General features: G+C 34.7%; 4 protein-coding genes and 1 long non-coding RNA gene across 5 annotated transcripts; 2 read left to right on the top strand and 3 right to left on the bottom strand.

The window, feature by feature from the left end:
- Window positions 1–300: 300 nt before the first annotated feature.
- On the bottom strand, window positions 301–1,562 carry LOC110882292 (protein ANTAGONIST OF LIKE HETEROCHROMATIN PROTEIN 1-like). Its single transcript, XM_022130351.1, has 3 exons — window positions 1,244–1,562; window positions 1,005–1,079; window positions 301–950 (listed from the first exon to the last, which is right to left on the bottom strand). The coding sequence occupies exons 1-3, from the start codon at window positions 1,560–1,562 to the stop codon at window positions 301–303; spliced, it is 1,044 nt and encodes a 347-aa protein (XP_021986043.1).
- A 3,300-nt stretch (window positions 1,563–4,862) lies between these two features.
- LOC110885522 (putative elongation factor TypA-like SVR3, chloroplastic) lies at window positions 4,863–11,451 on the bottom strand. The gene is made up of 14 exons (XM_022133222.2): window positions 10,507–11,451; window positions 9,080–9,186; window positions 8,782–8,985; window positions 7,958–8,134; window positions 7,725–7,877; window positions 7,552–7,641; window positions 7,349–7,483; window positions 7,158–7,274; window positions 6,506–6,657; window positions 6,347–6,431; window positions 6,161–6,255; window positions 5,918–6,083; window positions 5,567–5,762; window positions 4,863–5,336 (listed from the first exon to the last, which is right to left on the bottom strand). Exons 1-14 carry the CDS (start codon window positions 10,727–10,729, stop codon window positions 5,203–5,205), a joined length of 2,034 nt encoding a protein of 677 aa, XP_021988914.1. The 5' UTR covers window positions 10,730–11,451; the 3' UTR covers window positions 4,863–5,202.
- Window positions 11,452–16,279: 4,828 nt separating this feature from the next.
- LOC110882289 (uncharacterized mitochondrial protein AtMg00810-like) lies at window positions 16,280–17,446 on the top strand. The gene has a single exon (XM_022130349.1). The coding sequence runs from the start codon at window positions 16,280–16,282 to the stop codon at window positions 17,444–17,446; it is 1,167 nt and encodes a 388-aa protein (XP_021986041.1).
- Window positions 17,447–18,935: 1,489 nt separating this feature from the next.
- Window positions 18,936–20,299, bottom strand: LOC110882332. Its single transcript, XR_004868824.1, has 2 exons — window positions 20,185–20,299; window positions 18,936–20,107 (listed from the first exon to the last, which is right to left on the bottom strand). It is a non-coding gene; the product is annotated as an uncharacterized LOC110882332 (long non-coding RNA).
- Window positions 20,300–22,807: 2,508 nt separating this feature from the next.
- LOC110885521 (remorin 4.2) lies at window positions 22,808–24,830 on the top strand. The gene is made up of 2 exons (XM_022133221.2): window positions 22,808–23,520; window positions 24,176–24,830. Exons 1-2 carry the CDS (start codon window positions 22,918–22,920, stop codon window positions 24,365–24,367), a joined length of 795 nt encoding a protein of 264 aa, XP_021988913.1. The 5' UTR covers window positions 22,808–22,917; the 3' UTR covers window positions 24,368–24,830.
- Window positions 24,831–25,578: the final 748 nt, after the last annotated feature.

The following is a 25,578-nucleotide window of genomic DNA, read 5'->3' as shown; positions in this document are numbered from 1 at the left end:
GAAAAAAAAAACATAAGGGTATAAGGAGTGGTTAAACACTATAAAGTGGCAAAACAAAAAACTGACCAATCAGAGCGCGCCATGTCAATTTGGCAAAAGTGTTTAAACTTTGCTGAAAAGTGTTGGCATTGGTTTAAACACTTGCTGAAGTGGTAAACTTTTATGATTATTTTTTTTTTGCAATAATTAATTTAATATAAATAAATTAAAAACAATAAACTTTCATAAATTAAATTAAAAACATCAAAGTTACACTAAATTAAAAAACAATAAAATTACATTAGCATGAAACAATTTAAACTAGTCTTCGTCGGAATCGGCCAAAAGATGGGGTAAATCTTGACTTGCGAGATGATCTATGAGATCGTGTTTGAGTCTCCAATGGGTGTCTTCATTCAACAACTCGCCCAACACCGTATCGTCTAGAGCCGGCTCGACCGGAGGATCCCGAATGTGCACCGGTGCTATCGCCTTTCCATCGTCTTTCAAAATCATGTTGTGTAAAATAATACACGTGTACACGACATTCCTAATTTTTTTAACCGATCTTGCTCGCATCGGTCGACTCAATACACCCCATTTCCCCTTCAAAACACCAAAAGCCCGTTTGACGTCTTTCCTTGCCGCCTCATGTTGCCTCTTGAATTTCTTTTCGTTTACTTCGTGAGGGTAAGGGATCGACTTCACAAACACGAACCACGAAGGGTAGATTCCATCCACGAGCAAATAACCACGTTTGTATAAATGGTTGTTAACGTAAAATGGACATTTTGGCGCGGTTCCATTTCGTTCCGTTAAAAATAACGGAGATTGTTGTAGAACATTGATATCGTTTTGAGAACCCGGTGGACCGGCAAAAGCATGCCAAAACCATAAGTCTTGAGAAGCAACCGCTTCGAGCATAATATTCGGGTATCTATGATCTCCTCGCATGTATTGGCCTCGATACTCTGTCGGACAAAAACGCCAAACAAAATGGGTGCAATCAAGGCTACCGAACATACCTGGAAGGTGATGTTTTTCCTCATGAGCTTGGTATAAAAGTGCCATGTCGTGGCTTGTCGGTCTACGTAAGAACTCTGGACCATATATTTTGCAAACCGTGTCACAAAAATATTCTAGGCACTCGCGGGAAGTTCTTTCGGCCATATGCAAGTACTCGTCGTTCTCGTCTGGAGTGTTTCCAGTTGCGAGCTGTTTAATAGCCGATGTCACCTTTTGCAAGGGCGTAAAGCCCTCCTACCTCGCGCATCGGGGGCCTCTACAAACCACGGGTCGTTCTCTTCCACATCGGACACAATTTGTAGAAACAAATGTTTCGACATACGGAACCTATGCCGAAAGATATCTTCGTTGTACTTCGGGTCTTCGACAAAATAATCCGCCATGAGTGTCTCATGCCCCTCCTCACGTTGACGTTCAATATATCTCCTTCGGTTAGATGTGCCGGTATCTTGAAGTTCGGCTTCTTCGATGAGATTTTGAAAAAAAAGAATGCTACTATCGGATGAATCGTCGCTACTCATGGGTGGGAACCATAACGGGGGGAGTTCATCCGCCATTTTGTAAGATAAACTTTTAGAAGGAATTGGTTTGTATGAGTATTTGGAAAGTATATGGTTAAATGGTTTGTGATATATATATAGAGTTTAATTTTAAAAAAAAATTATTTTTTTTTATTTTAAACGGTCATATGACCGTTGGAGTGCCCCCCCCCCCCCCTTTTCCCTTTCTTCTTCTCGAGTCGGCATAGGGTCACCGAGATCCTTGTTTTGCCGCGACCAAACTTGGTCGGCGGCGGTGTTTGCCGCGCGGCAAAAGGCTTTGCCGCCCCCATCTCGCAACCACACCGTATACCCTAAGAGCCCATACATGATTAAAATTTTTAAACCAATAGATCACATGTGGAGAGTTCAAATGAGAAGAAAAATTTTGTAAGAATAAAAAGAATAAGTTTTAAACCAATAGAAATGCTCCATTTTACTTCATTTAATATGTGTATTTAATGTTATTAATAAGGGCATATAGGTAAATTTCTAATTGTAATTAATTAACTAATTAACTAAACTTGTAACTCACTTTTAAATATATACTATTTCAAGAAAAAATAATTTAGGGTGAAAGAAAATTTTCGACATGTGTAGGATAAATTTTAATATGTGTAGGATAAATTCTTAAATGTGTATGATAAATTTAGATATGCGTAGGGTAAATTTCGTTAAGTGTAAGATATATGTATGATAAATTTTGAAAATGTGTAGGATAAAATGTTTTTGTTTTATTAATGAGAGATAACATAATTAATGGGAGGAGTTATAAACTATTTAATGTTTTACCATTATGTCCTTTCTTCTTTTTCTTCTCACATTAAATTTCTTCTCAAATGAACCTTCCCCTAGATCACATTGCTATGATAATATAGTTTTGTTTATTGTTATCAGATTCACAATTATCGTTCTATTACTGGGTTTTTTTGCCCATTTTTTAAAATCGAACAGGGCCCCAAGTACCCTCAAGTTCTGGGAGACGGCCTTGCCCACTTTCTATTACACCGTTTCATCTTTCGGCATGACCCCCTTTGGTCGTGACCTGGGCAGGGGCGTACCCATATATATATTAAAGTGGGCGGGCGCACCCCTTGAAAAAAGAAAATTTAGTGTTAAATTCCTGATAAAATCCCGACCGCACCCCTTGAAAATTTTCGTCCGCACCCCTTGGAAATTTTCGACCGCCTTCCTTAGGAAAAAAATCTTATGAATTTATAAAAAATTTTATGTAACACTGATGTTTTTTTTAAAAAAAAAATACAACCTAATTAACTTTTCACTTAACTAATTAACTTTCTCTTAACATTTAACCCAATAAACACACCATAATCCAAGCCCAACCCAATCTAATAATCTAATTTGAAGTAAAATATAATAACCCAACCCACCGTAATTCCGGCCACCAAACTCATGAAAACAACATCTTTATCACTCTTTCCGGGTATTGTTCGATTACTTTGTTGTTTTCTTATTTTATTTGGATTTTTAGGAGAAATAAAATTGTTAAAAAAGGTTGAAATTTAAGTTGTTTTGTTGTTTTTTGAAACTTTAGTTGGCTGATTTTGTTGTTTTAGTTAAAGTTTAGTGTGTTTAAATGGTTAGTTAGAAGGAATCAACAATTAAAACTAGGACTTGATTTTAAAGTTGAAAACTATGAAGCTTGGTGATTATTGTTTAAGTGTTTAGTGTTGAAAATTAGTTGTATATGTTATATAGAGAAAGACTTTTAGAAAAGTAGCTCTAGAAGTTTTGGATAGATTTCAAAAAATGAAAACCCCTAGGGATACATTTTAAATGTATTTGTAACGATGTTTGACATGTTTTTTATGATTATATATATTTTAGCTTGATGTTCTTTTGTTTTACATGACCTGACCCGAACCGACTCGATATGAACCGAATTTTTTTTATATACCAACGGGCCTAAAATCCATAAAAATATTCCGCACCCTCATGAAAAAATTTCTGGGTCCGCCACTGGACCTGGGTAACGTCCCTTGCCCCACTCTCACCTTCCCATTTAATTTTTCTAAACCAATCATATATTTACACATCACCCATGTTTGTCTTAATTTATTGTTTTTTATTTAATTTGAACATTAATTTAATAAAATGGTTAGTTAAACCATTACATACTTTTAAGAATTTAGTTAGCAAGAGCTTCTTATCTACGTAGAAGTCACTTCTTTTATTTTATAGTTAAACTACTACTACACATAATTTAACCAAACCCAACTGTTTATCAAAAACACAGGTCTCCGCAAAGTCGTAAGACCATGTATGGGGGCTGACGCCTGCCCGGTGCCGGAAGGTGCCTTTGGTGTGCTTTTTATCATGGCTTTTTAGCTCTCAGCTTTTAGAAATATTAGCCTTATCATGGCTTCAATGGCGAAGCATAGTGTAAAGTCGGGGGTGCACCCCACCCCCTCCCGAATGTTTCGGTTAAAGTGTAAAATTTTCTATTTTTCGTCCAAAAATTTTTAAAATTATATAGAATTGTCCCCTCAATTATTTTGCCTAAATATTTATACAATACATAAATTGGGTCCCATGACTTTCCGCCCCCTCGGAACTTTTGATCACACTCCGCCACCGCATGGCTTTTTAATTCTCAGCTTTTAGAAATGTTAGCCTTTTAGAAATTAGAATAGCTGCAACGTATGTATATATATATATATATGTTATATACATTTAATGCTACTGATATGGAATCATGGATTATAATAAAAGAGAAAGGTTCAAATATTAAATAAGTATCAAACGACGGACTAGAACTCATTATAATGACACTACAAACTTAGATTTTAGGTTTTTGCAACTAGCTTTTTTAGCTTGTAAATGTAAGAAATTTTGTTTTGTTTATTGTGTCCTTTTACTAAGCATTGTGTTTTTTTTTTCCGTCCGTGTCTTTGTTACAATTCATTGCCTGAGTATTGTATTATATTTCTAAACATTCTATTATAGTTTGCAACCGATGGTGTCTTTGTACCCTTTTTAGATTTTGAAGACTTTGTAAGATAACTTTACCCTATAATACAATCCTAATTGATTTAATACAAGACAAGTAAATTTTTTTGACGACTTTAGATCATCCACTTTAGTAAGGATTCAAATTTGTTGATATAGGTTTATTATACAAAAAGGCTTACCCTGGATATATAAACATCCTACAATAAATATAAGAATATCAATCATATATGCATATATCAACAAACAGTTTTCTTTAATCAAGATATTAATATGAAATTAAAATATATCTGTTTTATGTTTGGCATCTTGGCGGTAAGAAATGGTGTAATCATTGTAAATGGTAAATATATGGAACTCAAAAATGCATTATCAATGTAGTGTTTGGTCACAAAACTATATATGATGTTACAAACAACTTGTATCAAGCCAAAATCTATTCATTTTCTTTTCTTAACATCGATTCTGCGACACTACCCGCTACTAATTTGTGAAGTTTATACACGATAAATCCGTCATATTGGCGATCACAGCGCAGTCTACATAACCGCATGTTTTTTAATGTTTTAAGAACTAAAAAAAATCTTCTATATTCATCACGTATTACCTCGTGTAAACAGCACCGTATGGTTATATTGGTGCAAAAATCCTTAATTGATCACCAAAATGTGTCATCTTTTGATCTTGTTTACCGACCCTTTTTGTTCATCTTCGGGTTTTTCAACATCCGAACACTTTTTGGAGTTACTTCAACTAACTCGTCTTCTTGGATGTATTCAATGCAATCATCAAGACTATAATCCAACGGTGTATCAAGAACAACTGCAATATCAAAGAATTAATGTGTTATGCTTACAGCCGACAATTACGACTCATCTTCAATGATTTGGGTAAAAAAAAAAGTTGCTTATAGATTCATTTGGGTCTACTACACTTATACAACACGTCAAAATGGGACGTTGTTATAAAACTTGCTAACTTAAAATTTATGATTGTGTAAAACATATTATGAAAATAATAATCTAACTTCAATTAACAAAACAATTTCTTACCGGACACTTCTTTATTGGAGCGAACGTTGGTAGCTGCTTTCTTTTTGCATACATTGAGTGCCAAGTCACCGGATCGTTGATGAATGCCAACAATTTGGCCTTTGTAAACTTCTACTCCGGGTTTAATAAACAACTGTCCTCGTTCTTGAGAACTACAAAGAGCATAAGAAGTTGACGTCCCATCCTCAAACGCGACCTATATATTATTAACCAAAAATTACAATTTAATTTTTATCAACTATTAAAATAATATAAAAAGACATTCACAAACAACTTATGTAGTAATATTTTATGAAAAGAAAATCGAATAATCAAGTTTCTAACAACTATTTAGATAAAAGTTTGTGTTACCAGGGATCCCAGATCACGGGTTGTCATATCGCCGGCCCAGGGCCCATAACTATCAAAGATCGTGTTGAGAACAGCTGTTCCTCGGGAAGCCGTTAGAATGGCATTTCTTAGCCCAAGAAGCCCACGAGTCGGTATCTTGTATTTCAGTACCGTCGTTCCTTCAGAACTGAGAAAAAAAATAAATTACAAATCATTTACACCCAATAATTCCTTTGGAAATTTAAAGATGACTTGTGTGCATACCCAACTCCTTGCATATCAAACATCTGTCCACGCCTTTTACCTAGAAGTTCAACGACCGCGCCCATGTGTTCTTCAGGCACCTCTACAGTCGCAATCTGAAAAAAAAAATGTTTTTATTATAAATATAACTATTAACTGTAATATCGGTAACTAATGAGTTTCAAATTCAGTTAAGTGTATCGTTACCTCATAAGGTTCAAGAACCTTATCATCGACCTTTTTGTTAATTACTTTCGGAGGACCCACCATGAATTCGTAATTTTCCCTTCGCCTGGACACCGTTATTCAGTAAATGAAATGTTTAATTTGTAAGAAAGGATTCAATAACAAATTAAAGTGACTTACATGTTTTCTATCAGTATAGTGAGATGTAAAGTACCACGCCCACTAACAAGAAAAGCATCCGCGGTTTCACCATCTTCGACTTTCATGGCCAAATTTCTCTCCAACTCGCGGTACAGTCTGTCTCTTAAATTTCTACTTGTAACATACTTCCCCTAAATTAAAAAAGAATTATATCATTGTAATAACAATATATGTAACTAATTGTTCAATATGATTATGGAAATTAAATAATGACAAGAGTAAATTATGATTTTGACCCCTGTGGATTATATCACTTTTACCCTTTTAGCCCAAAAAAGAATTTTTTAACATTTGAGCCCCCAACGTCTTTTTTTCCAACTCTTTTGGCCCCTAACACTAAACTCATCCATTAAATGTTAGGGGCCAAAACGGTTAGAAAAAAAGACGTCAGGGGCCAAAACGGTTAGAAAAAAGACGTTGGGGGCTCAGATGTTAAAAAATTCTTATGGTATAAGTGATATAACCACAAGGGCCAAAATCGTAATTTACTCTAATGACAATAATATCTTTGTAACTGTTATTTTGAATTCATCCATTTGGCTGGTTAGATATAAAACATAACCCAAATCGACTCATTTATATTAAACGGACTGGCATACATATTTTGATAAAATTTTTGTGCGTCACATACCTCACGACCAACAAAGGGTGAAGTGTTGATAGAGAAAGCCATTTTTACGGTGGGTTCTTCCACACTAATAGTAGGCAAAGGCTTCCCGTCAGCTTTATCAGCAATGGTCTCTCCAATCTAATTAAAATGATTAATAGCATCAATATATTAGTTATATAATTAATATTCCATTGTGTATGTATTAAACTTACCTGAACATCACCAACACCACACACGGCACAAATGTCACCCGCCTCAACACTCTCCGCAGGTGCCCTTGAAAACTTCTCAAACACAAACAACTCACTAACTTTTCCAAATCTGCATGCATCATCGGGTGTGCATATCTGACATTAAACCAACAAAACATAAGAAAAACACATCTCGTTTCAAATTTCACATAAACGAAACGTACCCGAACATCCATGCCTCTATTCAAAATTCCGGCGTGTAACCGCCCAATAGCTATTCTTCCTTTGTGCTCGTCATACTCAGTGCTCGTGACCTTCATATAAATGAATAAAATTTTAAAAGAAAATTAATAGAAAGAAAGTATAAATTAGAACAGATTATAAAGGTAAAACTAACAAGCATTTGAAGTGAGCCATCTTTCTTAACACGTGGCCCGGGTATGCATCTAATTATCGTCTCGAAAAGTGGTCCGAGATCATCTGCCAAATTATCAGGAGAAAGTCCAGCCATTCCCTTTATACCACTTGCATACACTGCTTGAAAGTCACACTGCAGTACCACAATTAAAAAGATTAGTAAAATATGTTATAATATTATAGAAATTTGGTTACTTTCATCATATGATATACCTGTTCATCAGATGCATTGAGTTCAATAAAGAGTTCAAAAGTGGAATTAATAACGAATTCAGGGCGTGCAGATGGTCTATCAATCTTATTCACAACAACAACAACCGCGTGACCGAATTCAAGAGCTTTCTTTAAAACAAATCTTGTTTGTGGCATTGGGCCCTCAACGGAATCCACCTGAAAATCAAAACAAACAAATTTAGCGCGTAAATGAACTGAACGTTTAGCGAACAGTTTGTGAACCATTCCGCGGGAAGTTCGTTTAATAAATGAACCAACACGAACAAGAAATTTTGTTGGTTTGATTAAATGAACGAACATGAATAGAGGCCGCGCTCGTTCATTTATGTTCATGAATGTTCGGTAGCGTGTTCGATAGTTCATTAGTGTTTATAGTTTTTATATTTTATTTTAATACTTCAAAATTCCGACAAATAAAATTTTAGTATCATTGTATTATATATTATGTTCATAAACGCTTGTTTGTGTTCATTTGTTTCCATTTTGTTCATGAACATTAGTTTGTTTCCATTTGGTTTCATGAACATTAGTTTTTGTTCATTTGTGTTCATGAACGTTCGTCGCCTAAAATTAACAAACGAACACGAAAACATTCATTTCCTTAACGAACGAACACGAACATAAAATCCAGTTCGGTAAGTGTTCATGAACATTTCGTGAAAAGATATTTTTTCTTAACAAACGAACACGAACAAGGTCTTGTTTGTGTTCGTTTGCAGCCCTATTCAACATCGGTCATTGTTTAAAAAGAGAAAATTTAACGCATTAATGGGTAAGTAAGAAAGGAGGTTTAGAGTGATTACCACTAGTAGAATTCCTTCCACCATATTAAGAACACGTTCTACTTCACCTCCAAAGTCCGAATGACCCGGAGTGTCAATAATGTTCATTTTCGTATCTTTATAAGTAATAGATGTGTTTTTACTGAGGATTGTAATTCCCCTTTCACGCTCTAAGTCATTTGAATCCATTATTCTTTCTTCTACAACTTGATTATCACGAAATACCTGCGTCAAAGAACAACAAATTGCTAGTTCATCACCACAAGAAAGTGGAAAATAATCATATAAGTAGCATAAATTAAGTGAGTACTGTGCTTACCTTTGCTTGTTTCAACATTGCGTCCACTAGAGTTGTCTTTCCATGATCAACATGAGCAACGATTGCTATGTTCCTTATATCATTTCGCCTCACTAACTCCACCTTCTCTGAGGCAATAAGGTACAAAAAAGAAAAGCTTGAAAATGCACTAACTATTCAATCTATGTTGTCAAAGACGGAAGGCGCAGGCGAGGCGCATCGGCCTCGCCCGGAGCCTAGGCGCAAAAAAAACGTGGGCTTTTTTAAGAAAAGCACATAGAGAAAAAAAAAATACAAAAAATATGTTATGCTTTGAAAATAAATAAGATTCCACATATATATATATATATAAAAAACAAACTATTATATATGTCATTTAAGATCATGTAGCTAATAGTTAGTAGCAAAAGTTTAGGACTTATACACACACGTAGTGATACCAAAAGTTACTAGGACTTATACAAACGTTTGCGGTTACTAAAACATTTAAACTTATAGTTCATCATCAATCATCAAGACCATCATCAAAGTCATCAGAACTTCCATCAACAAAACATCAATTGGATATTCAGCTTCGGGTCGCCTCGCTGCGCCCGAGCGCCTAGGCGCGCGCCTTTTGCGCCTGAACACCGTTTTTACAAAAAAAGCCCATTTTTGCGCCTAAGCTACACCAGGCGCGCCTCGCTGCGCCCGAGCGCCTAGGCGCGCGCCTTTTGCGCTTTTGACAACTATGTATTCAATGCACAAATTATAATCCAGAATAATAAACCCAATTGCAAAGTAGAATCATTGCACATGAGGAATATATCTTGGATGCCTAAAAGTAATATTGGGCGGAAAATAAGCATATAACATAGACTATGGGTATGTTTGGCAAAAGTAGCTGGTGGCTGGTGGCTGGTGGCTGGAAGCTGGTAGCTGGTAGCTTTTTAGATATATTTGGTATTTGGCAGAGTAACTGTAGCTCTTAGTAAAATGTATAAAATGACCAAAATGGACATAACTAAAAATTTAAAAAGTTTATCTTTAAAGGTTAAAATAGTCATTTTTCCCTAAAAGCTTGTAGCTCCTTCTAAACGCTACTAGTAGGGCGTTCAACCAAAAGCTTCAAGCTCCTTTAACCAAACAAGGTTTTTTATTGAGTAGGAGTTTTTTCTTAAAAGCTTAAAGCTAGAAGCTCCTCCTAAAAGCTTTCATGTCAAACATACCCTATATAACTCATGAAAGGGTTAACACATACAAAAACAGCATAATTTAGTCGAAATTTTTCGTGCAAAATGATCAAGCTCGGGTTTTAATGATATTAATCCCTAATCAAACAACCAATACCACTTAGGTACAATCACAAATAAGCAAAATTATGCAACATTCTACTAATTACAAGTCAAATAACCTTAAAAAAACAATATAATCAATGGAACCAAAAGCAAGCAATCAAAGAAACTTACCAGTGGCAGTATCAGTAGCCTCAGCTTCAGAAACAGAGCATTTAATAAAACTGTGAAGTGGGTTTCTTCTAGAATGCGAAAAAGATGGAAACTTTATGGTGGAAGAAGAACAAGAAGACAATTTGCGACCAACAGGCAGTTGGGTTTTGAGAAAAGACGAGTTCTTGTAATTAGGCCTAAGTTTTGGAGTGACGTAATTGTGTATTCCAACAGTCATCTCCATTGTTATGGGACTCTGTTTATTCACAAATGAGAATGAGGGATAGCAAATTGGAAGACGAGGGTGTTAGTAATATTGTGATTGGAATTGAGATGAGAGGTTATTATTATTGGTTGAAATTAATTTGGAATCTAGAGAAATTAGAGTGAGGTTGAAGATGAGTTGGAGAAATGAAACTATGTGGCTCTGTTTCTATGTCTACTCGTGTCACATTGTAGAGCTAGTGTTTATATTTTGTCCAATATTGGGAATGATCAAATGGGCTTTTTACTTTTGGGTTAGTGAGTCCATCCATACAAATTGTGAACTTAGTTTAGCCGTTTAGGGCTAAGTAAGAACCGGCAGCCCAAGAGCCCGACCCTTTGTTAGAGGTGCACAAAAAACTCGGACCCAAACCCGGGTATTAGAAAAACCGGTTTTTTTAAACCAGAACCCGACCCTACCCGTAGGGTAGTGACCGGGTATGCATATTATATTCAATACCCGAACTCGGGTTATTCGTATCCGGTTTGTACCCGATCATACATGTACCCGGGTATGGCGGATGGCCAATACCTGAAAAGTCAAAACCCGATCACACATGTACCCGGGTATATACCCGAACCCGGATATTAAAAAAAACCTGGTTTGTTCACCTCTACCCATTGTAGAGTTGGGAAACAAAACTGGTTCACGAACCTAAACTGAAACCCATCCGCTCTAGTAACCAGGTTGTAACAGATTTGAGAATTCTAAGGGTGTTCATCGAATCGAATATCGAATTTTCGAATTATTCGAATTATTTTTATTTTCCCATGAATTCGAATTTGATTAAAATCTACTCAATTCGATTCGAATTCGTATTCGAATAAAAAACCCCAATTCGTATTTGATTAAAAAATTCGAATTCGAATAAACTCGATTTGATTTAGATTCTTCTAAAACATGTAAAAAAACTATCAAAATGTAAGATAAATTTTAAAGCAACCATAAAATAGATATCACACTAAAAAGTTCCAAATAAAGTACCATAAGTCTAAAATTCAAAACGAGAAGTCGGGAATAACCACTCCACATAACAAGTTGTTGAAAATATATTTATATATATCTTTATTCAATTCCATATGCCCCTTTATTATCTGTTTTAATTTTTCTCTTGTTTTGTTTTCATGGGCTGCTCGTGTATTTGGAGTTGGGCTGTTCTCATTGGGCTGCTAGTGGCTTTTGGTTCTGATGGTCCGGCTTACAAAAGAGAGGCTGCTGCTTGCTTATTGATTACGCACTCATTCATCAAGTTCACTTTCTCTCTCATCGTTTATTGTTCTCTCTTCTCTAAAGTTTAGGGTTTGTTGATCTTGTGAATCGTATTGATTCACCTATCGTGTGAGTCCAACTGTTTCTGTTCATTTATAGATCATCGTATAGTTGATCTATTGAGAGGTGTGAGTGTTCGGTTGAACTTTATATTGTACAGAACTTTCAGTTGAAGATTAAATCATTTAGTTTGAGTTTTATCTTGTTCAGATCTGTTTGTACCGTGTAATTTCACATGGTATCAGAGCATTGATTGCTCTTGGGGGTTTGTCGGTGATATTTGGGTTTCTTTCATCGTTCCGATCATTGTTCCGCCGTGTATTCTTTCTAGATCTGCCTGTTTTCTGGTGGATCTGGGTGTTTCTTTTGCCGTCGTTCTTGGTCCTGAAGTGTTGCTACCTCGGAACCTGTGCCATTCAAGTTGCAGAAACCCTAAGTCTAGGGTTTGTGAATCGATCTGAGTCTTGGTGAACTTTATTGTTTGCCGACATCGGAGCCGTGTGCTGTGACTGCTTGGAAAGGGTTATTTGAAGCTGCCGCTCTGATTAGGGTTCAATCCTTGAAGATTGTAAAACCCTAATTAGATTTGGAGGAACCCTGACTTGGGTTCATCTTCTTGGTGAGATCTTTCCTTGTTATATTTTTGTTTTTTTCCGCTTTCTGCATTTAGGCATTCTTGTTGTCGGGGTAGTTGGACCGGTTTGATTGATTGGGACACAGGAAGGGTACATCCTGTTGCATTTCGGCATACTTAGTGCTGCTGTTATAATCTGTGGTTCTGATTGTTGATTGTTTTTTGTTTTTATTGTGTAGTAATTCTGTAGTCTCGTTGATACTTCTTGTTTAAGTGATTCTTGATTGTTATCTGTTTGTGTTTTTGGCTCCTTGGATATTGTCTGCGGAGGCACCTTTTGAGTGACGAACCTCTGAACTGACCTCTGTCCAAGTTTCGCCGTTGTGTTCTTTGTTGAGTTGTTTGTTTCTTGATTCATTGCTTACTGTTTATCATGGATGGTACTGTTATTACTACTACTTCTTCTAGTGCTACTCTGGTTAGCAAAATAGATGCAGGTGACCCGTTATTCTTCATCCTAGTGATTGTGCGAATTTGATTATTGTTAATATGAAACTTAAGGGCACAGAAAATTATTCAGTTTGGGCTAATTCTATGAATCTGGCATTACAAGTTAAAAACAAAATAGGGTTTATAGATGGTACTTGTCGTAGATCAACTACTGATGAGGTGCTAGGTAGACAGTGGGACAGGTGTAACTCTATTGTTCTTACTTGGATTCTTAACTCCGTGTCTGAAGATCTTTATCTTGGTCATGTTTACTCTAAATTAGCCTCTGATGTTTGGAAAGATTTGAAGGAAACTTATGATAAGGTTGATGGGTCAGTTGTGTTTAATTTGTATCAAAAGATTAATTCGTTTACTCAAAGTGGTATGCCTGTATCAGAATATTATCATAAACTGAATTGTATGTGGAAACAAATGGATCAGTTACTTGCATTACCTGCCTGTACTTGTGATGCTTCTAAACAGTTTAATGATTTTAATCATTTGATTAAGTTGATGCAATTCTTGATGGGTCTTGATAGTACATACCAGTCAGTGAGAACAAATCTATTAACTAGAGAAATTCTTCCCTCTGTTAAGGATGCTTTCTCAATTATTTCAAGGGAAGAATCTCATCTTAACTCAAAAAATTTTTCTGATAAAACTCATAATAGTGTTGTTGGTTTTGCAACTAAAACTAACCAGCTTATTGATACAAAGAAAAAGGGTATTAGAACTCCTAATCCTAACCTGAAGTGTTCTCACTGCAATAAAACTGGTCATACTATTGAGAAATGTTTTGAACTTGTTGGTTATCCCTCATGGATGAAGTCAAAGCCTGGTGGGAACAAGGGTAGTAGGGTCAGTAATAATTCTGTTGTTGAAAATTCTGATACTACTTCTTCTGCTGTGAGTTATTTGACTAGTGATCAGATTGCCCAATTGCTAAGTCTTCTTCATGATAAGCCAAAAAATGATCCTTCATGCAGTAATTTTGCTGGTAGGTGTAATTCTGTTTATTTTGACAGTAATGTTGATGTTTTTTCTAAACCTACTAGTGATTTTAAACCTGCGTATTGTTTTTCAAACTTTATTAATGCTGGGAAAAAGGTTGGGTGGATCATTGATTCTGGGGCAAATCAACATATGGTTAAAAATGACATAGGTCTCATAAATCAGATGGATGTTTCTGAATATAATATTAAAGTCAAACATCCAAATGGTACTAGTGCATTGGTTACTAAAATTGGTGATATAAAATTAAGTGAAAAGGTTATTTTATATGATGTATTTGTGGTTCCTGATTATTGTGTTAATTTGGTTTCTGTTCATAAACTTGCCAAGGATTGCAATCTTACTGTGTCATTTGATGAACATAATTGTTATATCCAGGATTCTCGAACAAAGAAAGTCCAGGTGACTGGTAGTCAACTGGATGGTCTGTATTTTTGTGGTGGTTCTGCTCTTTCTGATAAGGTGTGTAGTGCTAGTCTTGATGTTAATCGTTGGCATGCTAGATTAGGTCATCCAGCTGAACCTGTTTTGCATGTTTTAAAAAATAAACTTGACATTAAAGCTGGTATTAAACTTGAACCATGTGAAACCTGTCATAGGGCTAAGCAACATAGGGAACCCTTTCCTTTAAGCGAACATAAGACCAAAAATTTAAGTGAACTTATTCATCTTGACGTGTGGGGTCCTTACAGGGTTCAAAGTAGGGAAGGTTTTAGATTCTTTCTTACTGTTGTGGATGACTATACTCGTGCTGTGTGGGTGTATCTCATGAAAAGTAAAGAAGATGTGTTTTATAATATTAAAGATTTTTTTAATATGCTTAAAACTCAGTTTGATAAACATGTTAAAATGTTTAGAAGTGATAATGGCACGGAATTCATAAATAAGCAAATGAAAGAGTTTTGTCATAATCATGGTATTATTCATCAAACGTCAGGTGTGCACACCCCTCAGCAAAATGGGATAGTTGAACGGAAACATAGACATTTGTTAAATGTTGCTAGGGCTTTATTATTTCAAGTTGGTTTTCCTCTTAAATTCTGGTCTGAATGTATTCTAACTGCAACATATTTAATTAACAGGACTCCGTCTTCAGTTTTGAATGGTAGGTCTCCTTATAAACTTGTGTATGGGTTTGCTCCAGTTTTGAGTCAACTTAGAGTTATTGGGTGTCTTTGTTTTAGCACGGTGTTAAATAATACTGATAAATTTAACAGTCATGCTGAAAAATGTGTTTTGATTGGGTATTCAAATGAAAAAAAAGGGTATAAGCTATGGAGTCTAGATCAAGGTGTGATGTTTTATTCTAGGGATGTCCGGTTTTATGAAAGTGTGTTTCCTTTTAAAGAAAAGAAAACTTTGCCTGATTCTGATTCTAAAACTAATACCTTAAATTTTTTGATTTATTTGATCACAACAACACCCAAACTTCTAATGTTGACTCTACTCCCAATGATGATAACACAAGTAAAAGTCCTATAATCTTCAGTCATGACTCTCAGCAACCTAGTTTTAACTTAGACAATACTTTAGGCAGGGCTGATTTTCAGCAACCAAGTAGTGATGAGTTAAAAACTGGTAGGGCTGAGCATGACATAGAAGTTGAGGAAAACTTTAATAATTCTGAGGGAGGTGATTCAGGTCAGCCTAACACTAGTTTAAGAAGGTCTTCTAGGAATGTAAAATTTCCTTCTAAACTTGACGATTTCATTGTTGATGGTAAAGTCAAGTATGGTCTCGAAAAAGTCTTGAATTATGCCAATCTTGATTCTGAAAGTCTGTGTTTTGCTTCTGTCTTAAATAAAAGTAATGAACCTAAAACCTATCTTGAAGCTAAATCTGATAACAATTGGGTCGTTGCTATGAATGATGAGTTGAGAAGCGTTACATAGAAATGACACTTGGGAAATTGTAGATTTGCCGCCTAATAGAAAAGCGATTGGCTGTAAGTGGATATACAAAATTAAGTATAAGGCTTCAGGAGAGATAGAAAGGTACAAGGCTAGACTTGTGGCTAAGGGTTTTAGCCAAAAAGAAGGTATAGATTTTTTTGAAACTTTTTCACCTGTTGTGAAAATGGTTACTGTTCGTTGTGTTCTAACTATTGCTATTAATTTTGGTTGGGATTTATATCAATTGGACATTAATAATGCTTTTTATATGGAAATCTGAATGAAGAAGTCTATATGACTCTTCCTGATGGTTATAGTTCTAACCATGCAAACAAAGTTTGTAGACTTAAGAAGTCTCTTTATGGACTTAAACAAGCTCCTCGTATGTGGAACGAGAAGCTTGTTAATGTGTTACTTAATCTCGGTTTTGAGCAAAGTAAGTGTGATCATTCCATGTTTGTTAAAACCAGTAATTATGTGTTTATTGTTTTACTTGTATATGCGGATGATATTGTAATAACTGGTAGTTGTTCAACTGAGATTGCCCGAATAAAGTCTCTTCTTAAATCTAAATTTTTGATTAAGGATTTAGGAATGTTAAAGTATTTCCTTGGGATTGAGGTTTTAAAGACCAAGGATGGTTTATGCTTATCTCAGCGAAAGTATTGTCTTGACTTATTAGCTGAGTTTGGTATGACTGGTTGTAAACCAGTGAATAATCCCATTGAAGCAAATCATGTTTTAACTCGTTTGTGTGAACAAGATACTAAAGTGTTACCTGATATTTCTGTTTACCAAAAACTGGTAGGTAAGTTGATCTATCTTTCGCACACCAGGCCTGATATTGCCTATTCTGTTCATTACCTCAGTCAGTATATGCATTGTCCGACTAATGGTCATTTTAAAATTGCTTTAAGGCTTTTAAGATATCTTAAGGGTTCTCCGGGGAAAGGTATTTTGTTTTCAAAAGGGGATTCGCTGGATCTAAAAGTTTTTTCAGATTCTGATTGGGGTAAATGTATTAAAACTAGAAAATCGACAACTGGTTTTTGTATTTTTCTCGGTAACTCTCTTGTTTCATGGAAAAGCAAAAAGCAGTCCACGGTATCAAGATCTTCTGCTGAAGCAGAATATCGTGCTATGTGTGCTGCAACATGTGAAGCTCTTTGGCTTCGTAACATTTTAAATGAACTTAAAATTGATATTAAGCTTCCTGTTCCTTTGTTTTGTGATAATACAGCAGCTATATCCATAACTGCTAATCCTGTTTTCCACGAACGTACCAAACATTTTGAAATAGATCTCTATTTTCTAAGAGAAAAGATCTCAAAGGGGGTTATTAAGACTGTTGGAATTTCATCCGAGGATCAATCTGCCGATATTTTTACAAAAGGGTTACTTGTTCAAGCTCATGAAAAGGTTTGTAAAATCTTGGGTCTTTTTGACTGTTTTGCATATTGAATTGAGGGGGGGGGGGTGTTGAAAATATATTTATATATATCTTTATTCAATTCCATATGCCCCTTTATTATCTGTTTTAATTTTTCTCTTGTTTTGTTTTCATGGGTTGCTCGTGTATTTGGAGTTGGGCTGTTCTCATTGGGCTGCTAGTGGCTTTTGGTTCTGATGGTCCGGCTTATAAAAGAGAGGCTGCTGCTTGCTTATTGATTACGCACTCATTCATCAAGTTCACTTTCTCTCTCATCGTTTATTGTTCTCTCTTCTCTAAAGTTTAGGGTTTGTTGATCTTGTGAATCGTATTGATTCACCGATCGTGTGAGTCCAACTGTTTCTGTTCATTTATAGATCATCGTATAGTTGATCTATTGAGAGGTGTGAGTGTTCGGTTGAACTTTATATTGTACAGAACTTTCAGTTGAAGATTAAATCATTTAGTTTGAGTTTTATCTTGTTCAGATCTGTTTGTACCGTGTAATTTCACACAAGTTAATATTTTTAGGGTTAGAAATCTATTGGTAGATTTATAAACTAAACATTTCTTTATACAATAGCTAGCTGGACATTTATGGATTTTCACACCACATACAAATCATTTAAATAGTTGGGCGATGGCAGTTTGATACCCCTTCTCTTTCTCCGGTTTTTCACTATAAATAGTTTTGCATTTAGATATTTGGTTGATTTAATAAGTTTTTCATTTAACAAGTACTCGTTTAAATCAAATCTGGTATTGGAACAAATTACTGCTGGAGTGAAAGATGATGAAGAAATTAGGCATTGACGATGAGCAAGAAAAATAATCAAATTTGGGATGAGAATAGAATGTGAGAAATTAATGGAGATTGAGAGTTTAATTTTTTTTTAAGCAAAACGACGTAGTTTAGATAGGTTTCGCATACAAGTTGCATACATAGCAGCCTCATATTCACTTTCCTCTTATTAGAATTATGATTTTTTTATATCATCTGACCAGACGTGAAAATTATACACTTTTTATAAGCATTGTATTTTCTCGACAGGCTAAATTTGTTGGACTAATTAGGATCACTAAAAAAACTTTAATATGCTTCCAACACAACACCTCTTTCCTAACAACTTGCATGAACCAACTAACCAAGTAAAAAAACTTCTATTGGTTTATACGATCCAATTGTACCAAAAGTGAGACTTTTATGAAACTTTAAGGAAATCTTTTACAAACTAAGCATTATTTTTTTATAAAACAAATCAAATTTATAAAATTTCTTTTTAATCAAATAAAGATTAAACCATCTTATGAATCTTTTAATGATCACTTCTAAACAAATTATGATCTTTTATTTCCACCAACAATCAAGATTTGTGGACGAAGAGTCTTCCTTGTGAACATACTTTGCAAGTTAAACCCACCATGACTAAATGTGTTTGACTAATTTTAGGATAAATTAAAAAACTCTTTAAGAATGCTTCCAACGCCACCTTCTTACATTGATTAAACACGTGCATGGACACAGGGGCGGATCTATAGAGGACCAAGGGGTAGCCTCCGCTACCGCTTGGTCGGAAAATTTTTGACGTTTTTAGTGTAAATTTTGGAAAAATTTGACGTTTTTTCGATTTCGTTACCGCCTATTTATAAAACGTTCCCGCTTGGTCGGAATCCTAGATCCGCCACTGCATGGACAAATAAAAATCTCCTTTTGGTTTATATGGTCAAATGGTAACGTTTCTAAATCATGTTCCAATCACTTAAATTTATAAGTTTCAGACTTAACATAATGTCTAAAATAATGTTCCACACGATGTCTAGGCCGCTCGGGCCACGTTGTGACTACGGTGCGATCATGTTGCCTATGACGGGTATATATTGGTTTTTCCAGTTATATATATTGAATCATATCCTTATTATAAAGTTACTTCTAAAAATAAGATCATAGATTAAAAGTGATCTCTAGTTCTTTAATCACTTTCCATATTAAAAATAAGATCATAGATTAGCAACAAAAGAAATATTAAATAAGCAAAACCATATTATTCATTCATACCCTTGTTTGTAATTGAAAATGGTGATCTATACTAACTAAGATTAAGAATAAGTTATAAATCGATGTCTACCTTTAGTGAATAGAAGGTTAAAGATTCTATTAATTAGATTGAGTTAATTGTCATTTTCGTTCTTGTGTTTGTCCAATTATGTCACTTCAGGTCAAATTTTAAATTTGTACCATTTTTGTCCCTGACATTCTTGAAACATGTCAGTTCCGTCCAAAAAACTAATGTTAAATCGAATAATTGGACAAACCACATGGATGAAAATGACAAGTAACTCATGTTGTTTTGGATGAAATTTACATGTTTCAAGAATGTCAGAAACAGAAATAATACAAATTTGAAATTTGGCATGAACTGATATATTTAGACAAACTACATGACGAAAATGACAGCTAACTCAATTAGATTAGAGAGAAGTTAACTCAGTTAGATTAGAGAGAAGCTGTAATGATTATATATTCCTATAACATAAAACGTATTATACACTACCAAGATTTTCGATATGATAAGCCTCTTGAATACACACCTACAACGTCCTCAGACTCCATTTTGTGAACTGATGCACGCAGTCCATCTCTAGTGATACTTCGGTTTCAGTTATGACAATGCAACTGCTTCACTCGTTGTATCCTGATAAGCAAACAATAAATTAACGAATCATGAGAAAGCGCAAATCAATATTTAAGTATATCATAATTAAATAATACATGTTAAGACTTTAGTTAGATTAATAATATGAAGATAACATATAAATCACATCAATATTATCAGTACTATTTCTTTTAAAATAAAAACTCATCAACTCTATTTCGTGTGGGTTCCAAGTTCTTACTTGTTCTACATATGTATATTTATAAGAAGAAAGAACAACCGTACACGTTTCAAGCTAAGATATGTTTAGCGAAGCAGTAGTATTCACTATGGGCCCAATCTCAAAGATTTGTGCCACGTGGTATGTTTTTCTCTGGATTTGTGACGCGTGGGAATGCCTAATTGGTTCATATTACACGAAACACCTAATTATGTGGGACCGGTAGACTAAAATAACTTGGCCGACACCTAAAAGTATTGCAAGAAAAATAAGAAAACAAATAAATTTTGGTATAGATATGATATGACCCTCCAATTATTATATTTGTGCCATATTGGTCATTTAAGTTTTTTTTTATGGTTTTTATTTGAACTTATTATGCTTCTCTCTTGCTTTGAAAAGAATAAGTTATTGATTGATTAGTGAAATTATTTTGTATATTATATATAGCTTGGTTAACTATGCTTGAGTGTTTTAGAATGAAATCATATCTAAAATATTTCGAAATATTTTGAGTTCTAAAAGAATAATTTTTCTTTCAAATTATGTGTGATTGAAAAGGAAATCACGCTAGATGAGTCATCTCGCTGGACTTGTTATGGTACAAGAATGAAAAAAACAAGCATAAGTCGCTAGGTTGCATACATCATGGATAATGCTCGTTACCGTCATTCATATAAAACTAAATTAAAATAACTTAGCAAGTGGAACACACCCTAGTCAAGACACTATATTTGACTGTATCTAAAGTGAAGTTAGGAACAACGGGTCGAGTATGAGATGAGCACTGGTAATCTCATTCATAAACCTTGTTATCTATCTAATTGTAAACCGCGTCTTATATTTGGTCCCCTACATGTTAGGTACATGTTACTAATTACTACACATCGGCTTCGCAGATTGCCTGAAGCTTTATCCTAAACTCATCTAAAAAGGACTTGTAATATCGTATACTCAACTACACTTCTATTCTACCGTTTCAATAATTTACAGTTTCGAATAACTTTAACGTGTTATATATTATGTTCTTTAAAGTAATGTAAAATCTTTACATAGTTAGATAAAGATGTTTGGTTAATCATGCATGCATCATCTATACATGTCTCAAATTCATAAACAAATTCAAAATGAATCTCATACCCGCTTTAATAAAGAAAGAGGGGGGCCTCCTATCGTTTTTCCTAGTCAAAGGATGCAAGAAAAACATAGCTTTAAGTTGATGGGTTGTTTTCCCTGACTAAGAAAAATAAAATAACAGCAAAAGAATGAATATATAAGTAATAAAAATAAAATATTTGACACGTAGCAATTTGTGAATGGCATATTGGAACACCTCTCTAACCTAAAAAGTTAGTGGACTTGGTCTTGTTTGTCTAGACGTGAGCACTCTTCATAATTAAGTAACATCCATTTCAATGAATTTAAAATGCGTGGTTATATATACCGATAATATATAAATATATGAAAGTGTTTATTCAGGATAATACATAATATATTTTTATATCATGAATCAATAATGGAACAGGTAACATGGTTAAGATAGATTGTTGTGTTGTCGCAAACAAATCGGTAGTTGAATCGGGTTTGACGTTATAAATAATTTAAAGCAAAGTCCAAAAACTATTTTTAGCTTTTACGTGGGTTTAAAATGCTAACAAATACGAAGTTTGAAATAAATGAAATATGGAGGGATGAATATATTTAAACTCCGGTCCAATCACCGTTCCGGTTAGCCGGTTTTAAGGAGTCCGACTTATAACCAATCAACCCAAATGAATATGACTCATAAGTATGCAATTAAGACTCGTTATGTAGATGGTTCCTGATCCGGTCTATTGTTAAGAATAATGATAGTATATGCACGTATTATTTATATGAAAATAACGTTAAAAGCTGAGGACGGTTAATCAGGCATCATGTGGTGGCGTTGATAGCTGAAAGACAAAAGGGTACATGCACTAATCGGTTTTTGTCCCGATTGCTGAGTGTTATGTGGCTTATGTTCAAGACTTGATGCTAAACTACTATCGAGCCGGGGGTCTCACTGGAAGCAGCCCCTCTATTCCTACGGATTAGAGGTAAGACTGTCTACATCTTACCCTCCTCAGACCCTACATTTCCTTTGCTGTTGGTGAGATTTACTGAGTATGATGATGATGATAAGCACGTATAATATACATGGACCAAACTAGAGGAGGGACTTAGGTTTCCATTTAACTTCCAACTAAATTTTTGGAAATAATATTATCTAATATCATGGTTTTCTTATGGTTTAATCTCATCTTGAAAAGTTATGAATCCGTACATGTACCCAAATAAAATAGAAAAAAAAGTTACTTTTTTCACCATGGGACATGGTTTGAAACTTGGTCTGTTTAAAGTGTGGATTCATAACATGTTTTTATTTTTATTGGTCATATTTAAATCAATCGTTTAAAAAGTTACAATGATTAATATTAAATCATAAGAAAAGCACTCATTTTGTTTTGCACAATCCTTTTCATAGTCTAACAAAAATCGGCATTTACTTTAGCCTTTACTCCATGCAACTTCCACCATATGTGTGGCTCATATAAGCTTAACCCTAATTATAATCCAAACCCCTTTCCTCCACAACCCTAAAACCACCATGTCCACCCAACCTTCCACAAGCACACTGCACCAGCACAACAACGACGACGACGACGACGATGAAAACATACGCGAAATACACGCCCTAACACCACAACCACCACCACAACCACCGCGATACCACCCTCACCGTGGAGAAGTGTGGGAAACCACCAGCCACAGATCATCAAATCTGTCCGTTGGCAGCAACGAGACTGAGAACTTCACGACCATGAGCCGCGAGTTTAATGCTTTGGTGCTAGCAGGAAACGACATAGATGTTAATGAACATAACGAGCCAATTGCGAGTTTGGAGAGAATTAGGGAAGAAGAGATTAATCCTAGGGACACTAACCCATTGGCGATTGTGGAGGATAATAATCCGAGAGTGGCGTCTCCGACTAGAGGTGGTGGAGGGATGAGTTTGGTTAGTACTGATCGTAGCAGCGATGTTTCGTCGGTCCAGCGAGTGAAGAAAGAGGAGGTGGAGTCGAAGATATCGGCATGGCAGAACTCTAAGATTGCAAAGATTAACAATCGGTTCAAGAGGGAGGATGCGATCATCAATGGGTGGGAGAGTGAACAAGTTCAGAAGTCAACATCTTGGATGAAGAAAGTTGAGGTATGTAAATGTAATAACACAAAGTTAGAGGACTTCTTTGCAACTTTTTACTTTATCATGTTTTAACATAAATAAAAGAGTAAATTGCTAAAATAAGGTTTGAGGTTTTGGCATGTTTGACAGTTAATTCAAAACAATTTTTTTGTACAATTTTGTTGTTCACTTTTGAGATTTTTTGTTATTTTCATTCAAATGTCTAATTTGCTTTATATTTTCTGTCAAATATTTTGATAAAAATGGCAAAAAAATCCCAAATCTCAGGGACGATTTAAGCAACAAAGTTAGACGTTTGGATGAAAATGACAAAATATCACAAAAGTGTGGGACAATATTGTACAAAAATGTTGTTTTGCATGAAACTTACAAATATACCTAAATCTCAGGGACGATTTTGGCAATTTACTCTAAATAAAATAAAATGGTAAATTATATCGGTGAAAAAACAAAACTCGATGGCAAAAAAACGAGTTAAAAAGGTTGGATTGAAATTATTAATTCTTTTAACATATTTGATTTTTTTTTGTAAGTTACACTTTTAGTTTTGTTATGTTTGTTGATCTTATGCTTAGATAATAATTAATGAAGTACGAACAAAGTAATTTTTTTCTTAGATTTTATGGATATGTGAAGTTTGTGTAAAATGAATATCGTGTAGAGGAAATTGGAGGAAAAACGAGCAAAAGCATTGGAGAAAATGCAGAACGACGTGGCAAAAGCTAAAAGAAAAGCAGAGGAAAGGCGTGCAACAGCAGAGGCCAAGAGAGGAACCAAAGTGGCTAGAGTTTTGGAAATAGCAAATTTGATGAGAGCCGTGGGCCGAGCTCCTACAAAACGCTCTTTCTTTTAAGCTCGTTAAATCAAGGATAGAAAACAAAGGGTAATTTAATTTTGTAATATTATGGGTCTTTGTGTTTATCAGGGTGATTTGTACACCAAATGCATTACTTCACATATCACACTAAAAAACTTTTATAGCAAATGATACAAGTATATAATAAGTGGTTATGGTATGTGAAGTATCTTTTTGTTGTGTACAAACCGCTTTTTTTTTTTTTTTTTTTGTTTTGGGAACGACACTTGTAAAGGTTAGGGGAAAATCTAAAGATGTGATACCCTAAAACTACAAGCCTCCGAGGTGTATTGATGTGCATTTGACCAATGCACAATGATGAATACTGTATTTGAGTGTGTTAGCATCATTAGAAAGCTTGTGACCACAAGAACCTTTTGTACGGTCATGTTGTATATATTATAAAGTTAAAGTTGTATTTGCATGATACTAGTGAATATCGTATTTGTAATCTTTTTAACATTGACTTTTTTTTAGAACTGTATACCATCTAACCAGTGGCGTAGCTTGTCCCAAATGACCCGGGGGGGGGGGGGTCGAAAACGTATATACCCAAAAATTTCTATACGAAAACTACATAGATAACACTATTAAGCAAAAAGTTCGGGGGCTCAGGCGTCACTCCCCGCCCCTTCTATACTTCGCCCTTGCACCTAACCTTGTATAAGCAAGAATTTGAAGTCACTTTACTTTTATGAGAGACAAACAGTATACCCCTACAACAATAGTTTATACTGTATTTTATGAAGCTATAGCCAAATAGCACAATTGACAATTTAGAACGATCAAGATCATTAATATATGTGAATGCAAAATGTAATTTAATTTATTGAAATAAAATAGTTAAATGGATAAAAAGTGAACCAATATGGAATCATACTAAGCAAATTATATTTAAACTTTTCAATTTGTTCAAGAAGTAATGGGTCCTATAATTAACAATAAAAATGGAAAAATCTTAAAGGGGTCACTAGGTTCGTCGGTTCTTTAATTGCGGTGACCACTACCATAATATTAGTATATTATGCTGGTATAACAAAAGTCATCAAATTATGGTTTTTAGAATACCTTTATGATAAGACGAAATTAAGAACAATTGTGAGATACATACAAGTTTATTAATATCTGGAAATGGTTAGTTACTATATAGGTTGCTTTGAGTATAAATTATTTTGTAAAATAAATAAGTTTAACGGTTTCTACAAACA

The sequence above is a fragment of the Helianthus annuus genome, chromosome 10 (genome assembly GCF_002127325.2).
Source record: "Helianthus annuus cultivar XRQ/B chromosome 10, HanXRQr2.0-SUNRISE, whole genome shotgun sequence".
Lineage (NCBI taxonomy): Eukaryota > Viridiplantae > Streptophyta > Magnoliopsida > Asterales > Asteraceae > Helianthus > Helianthus annuus.
This window is presented reverse-complemented; position numbering and strand designations above follow the sequence as displayed.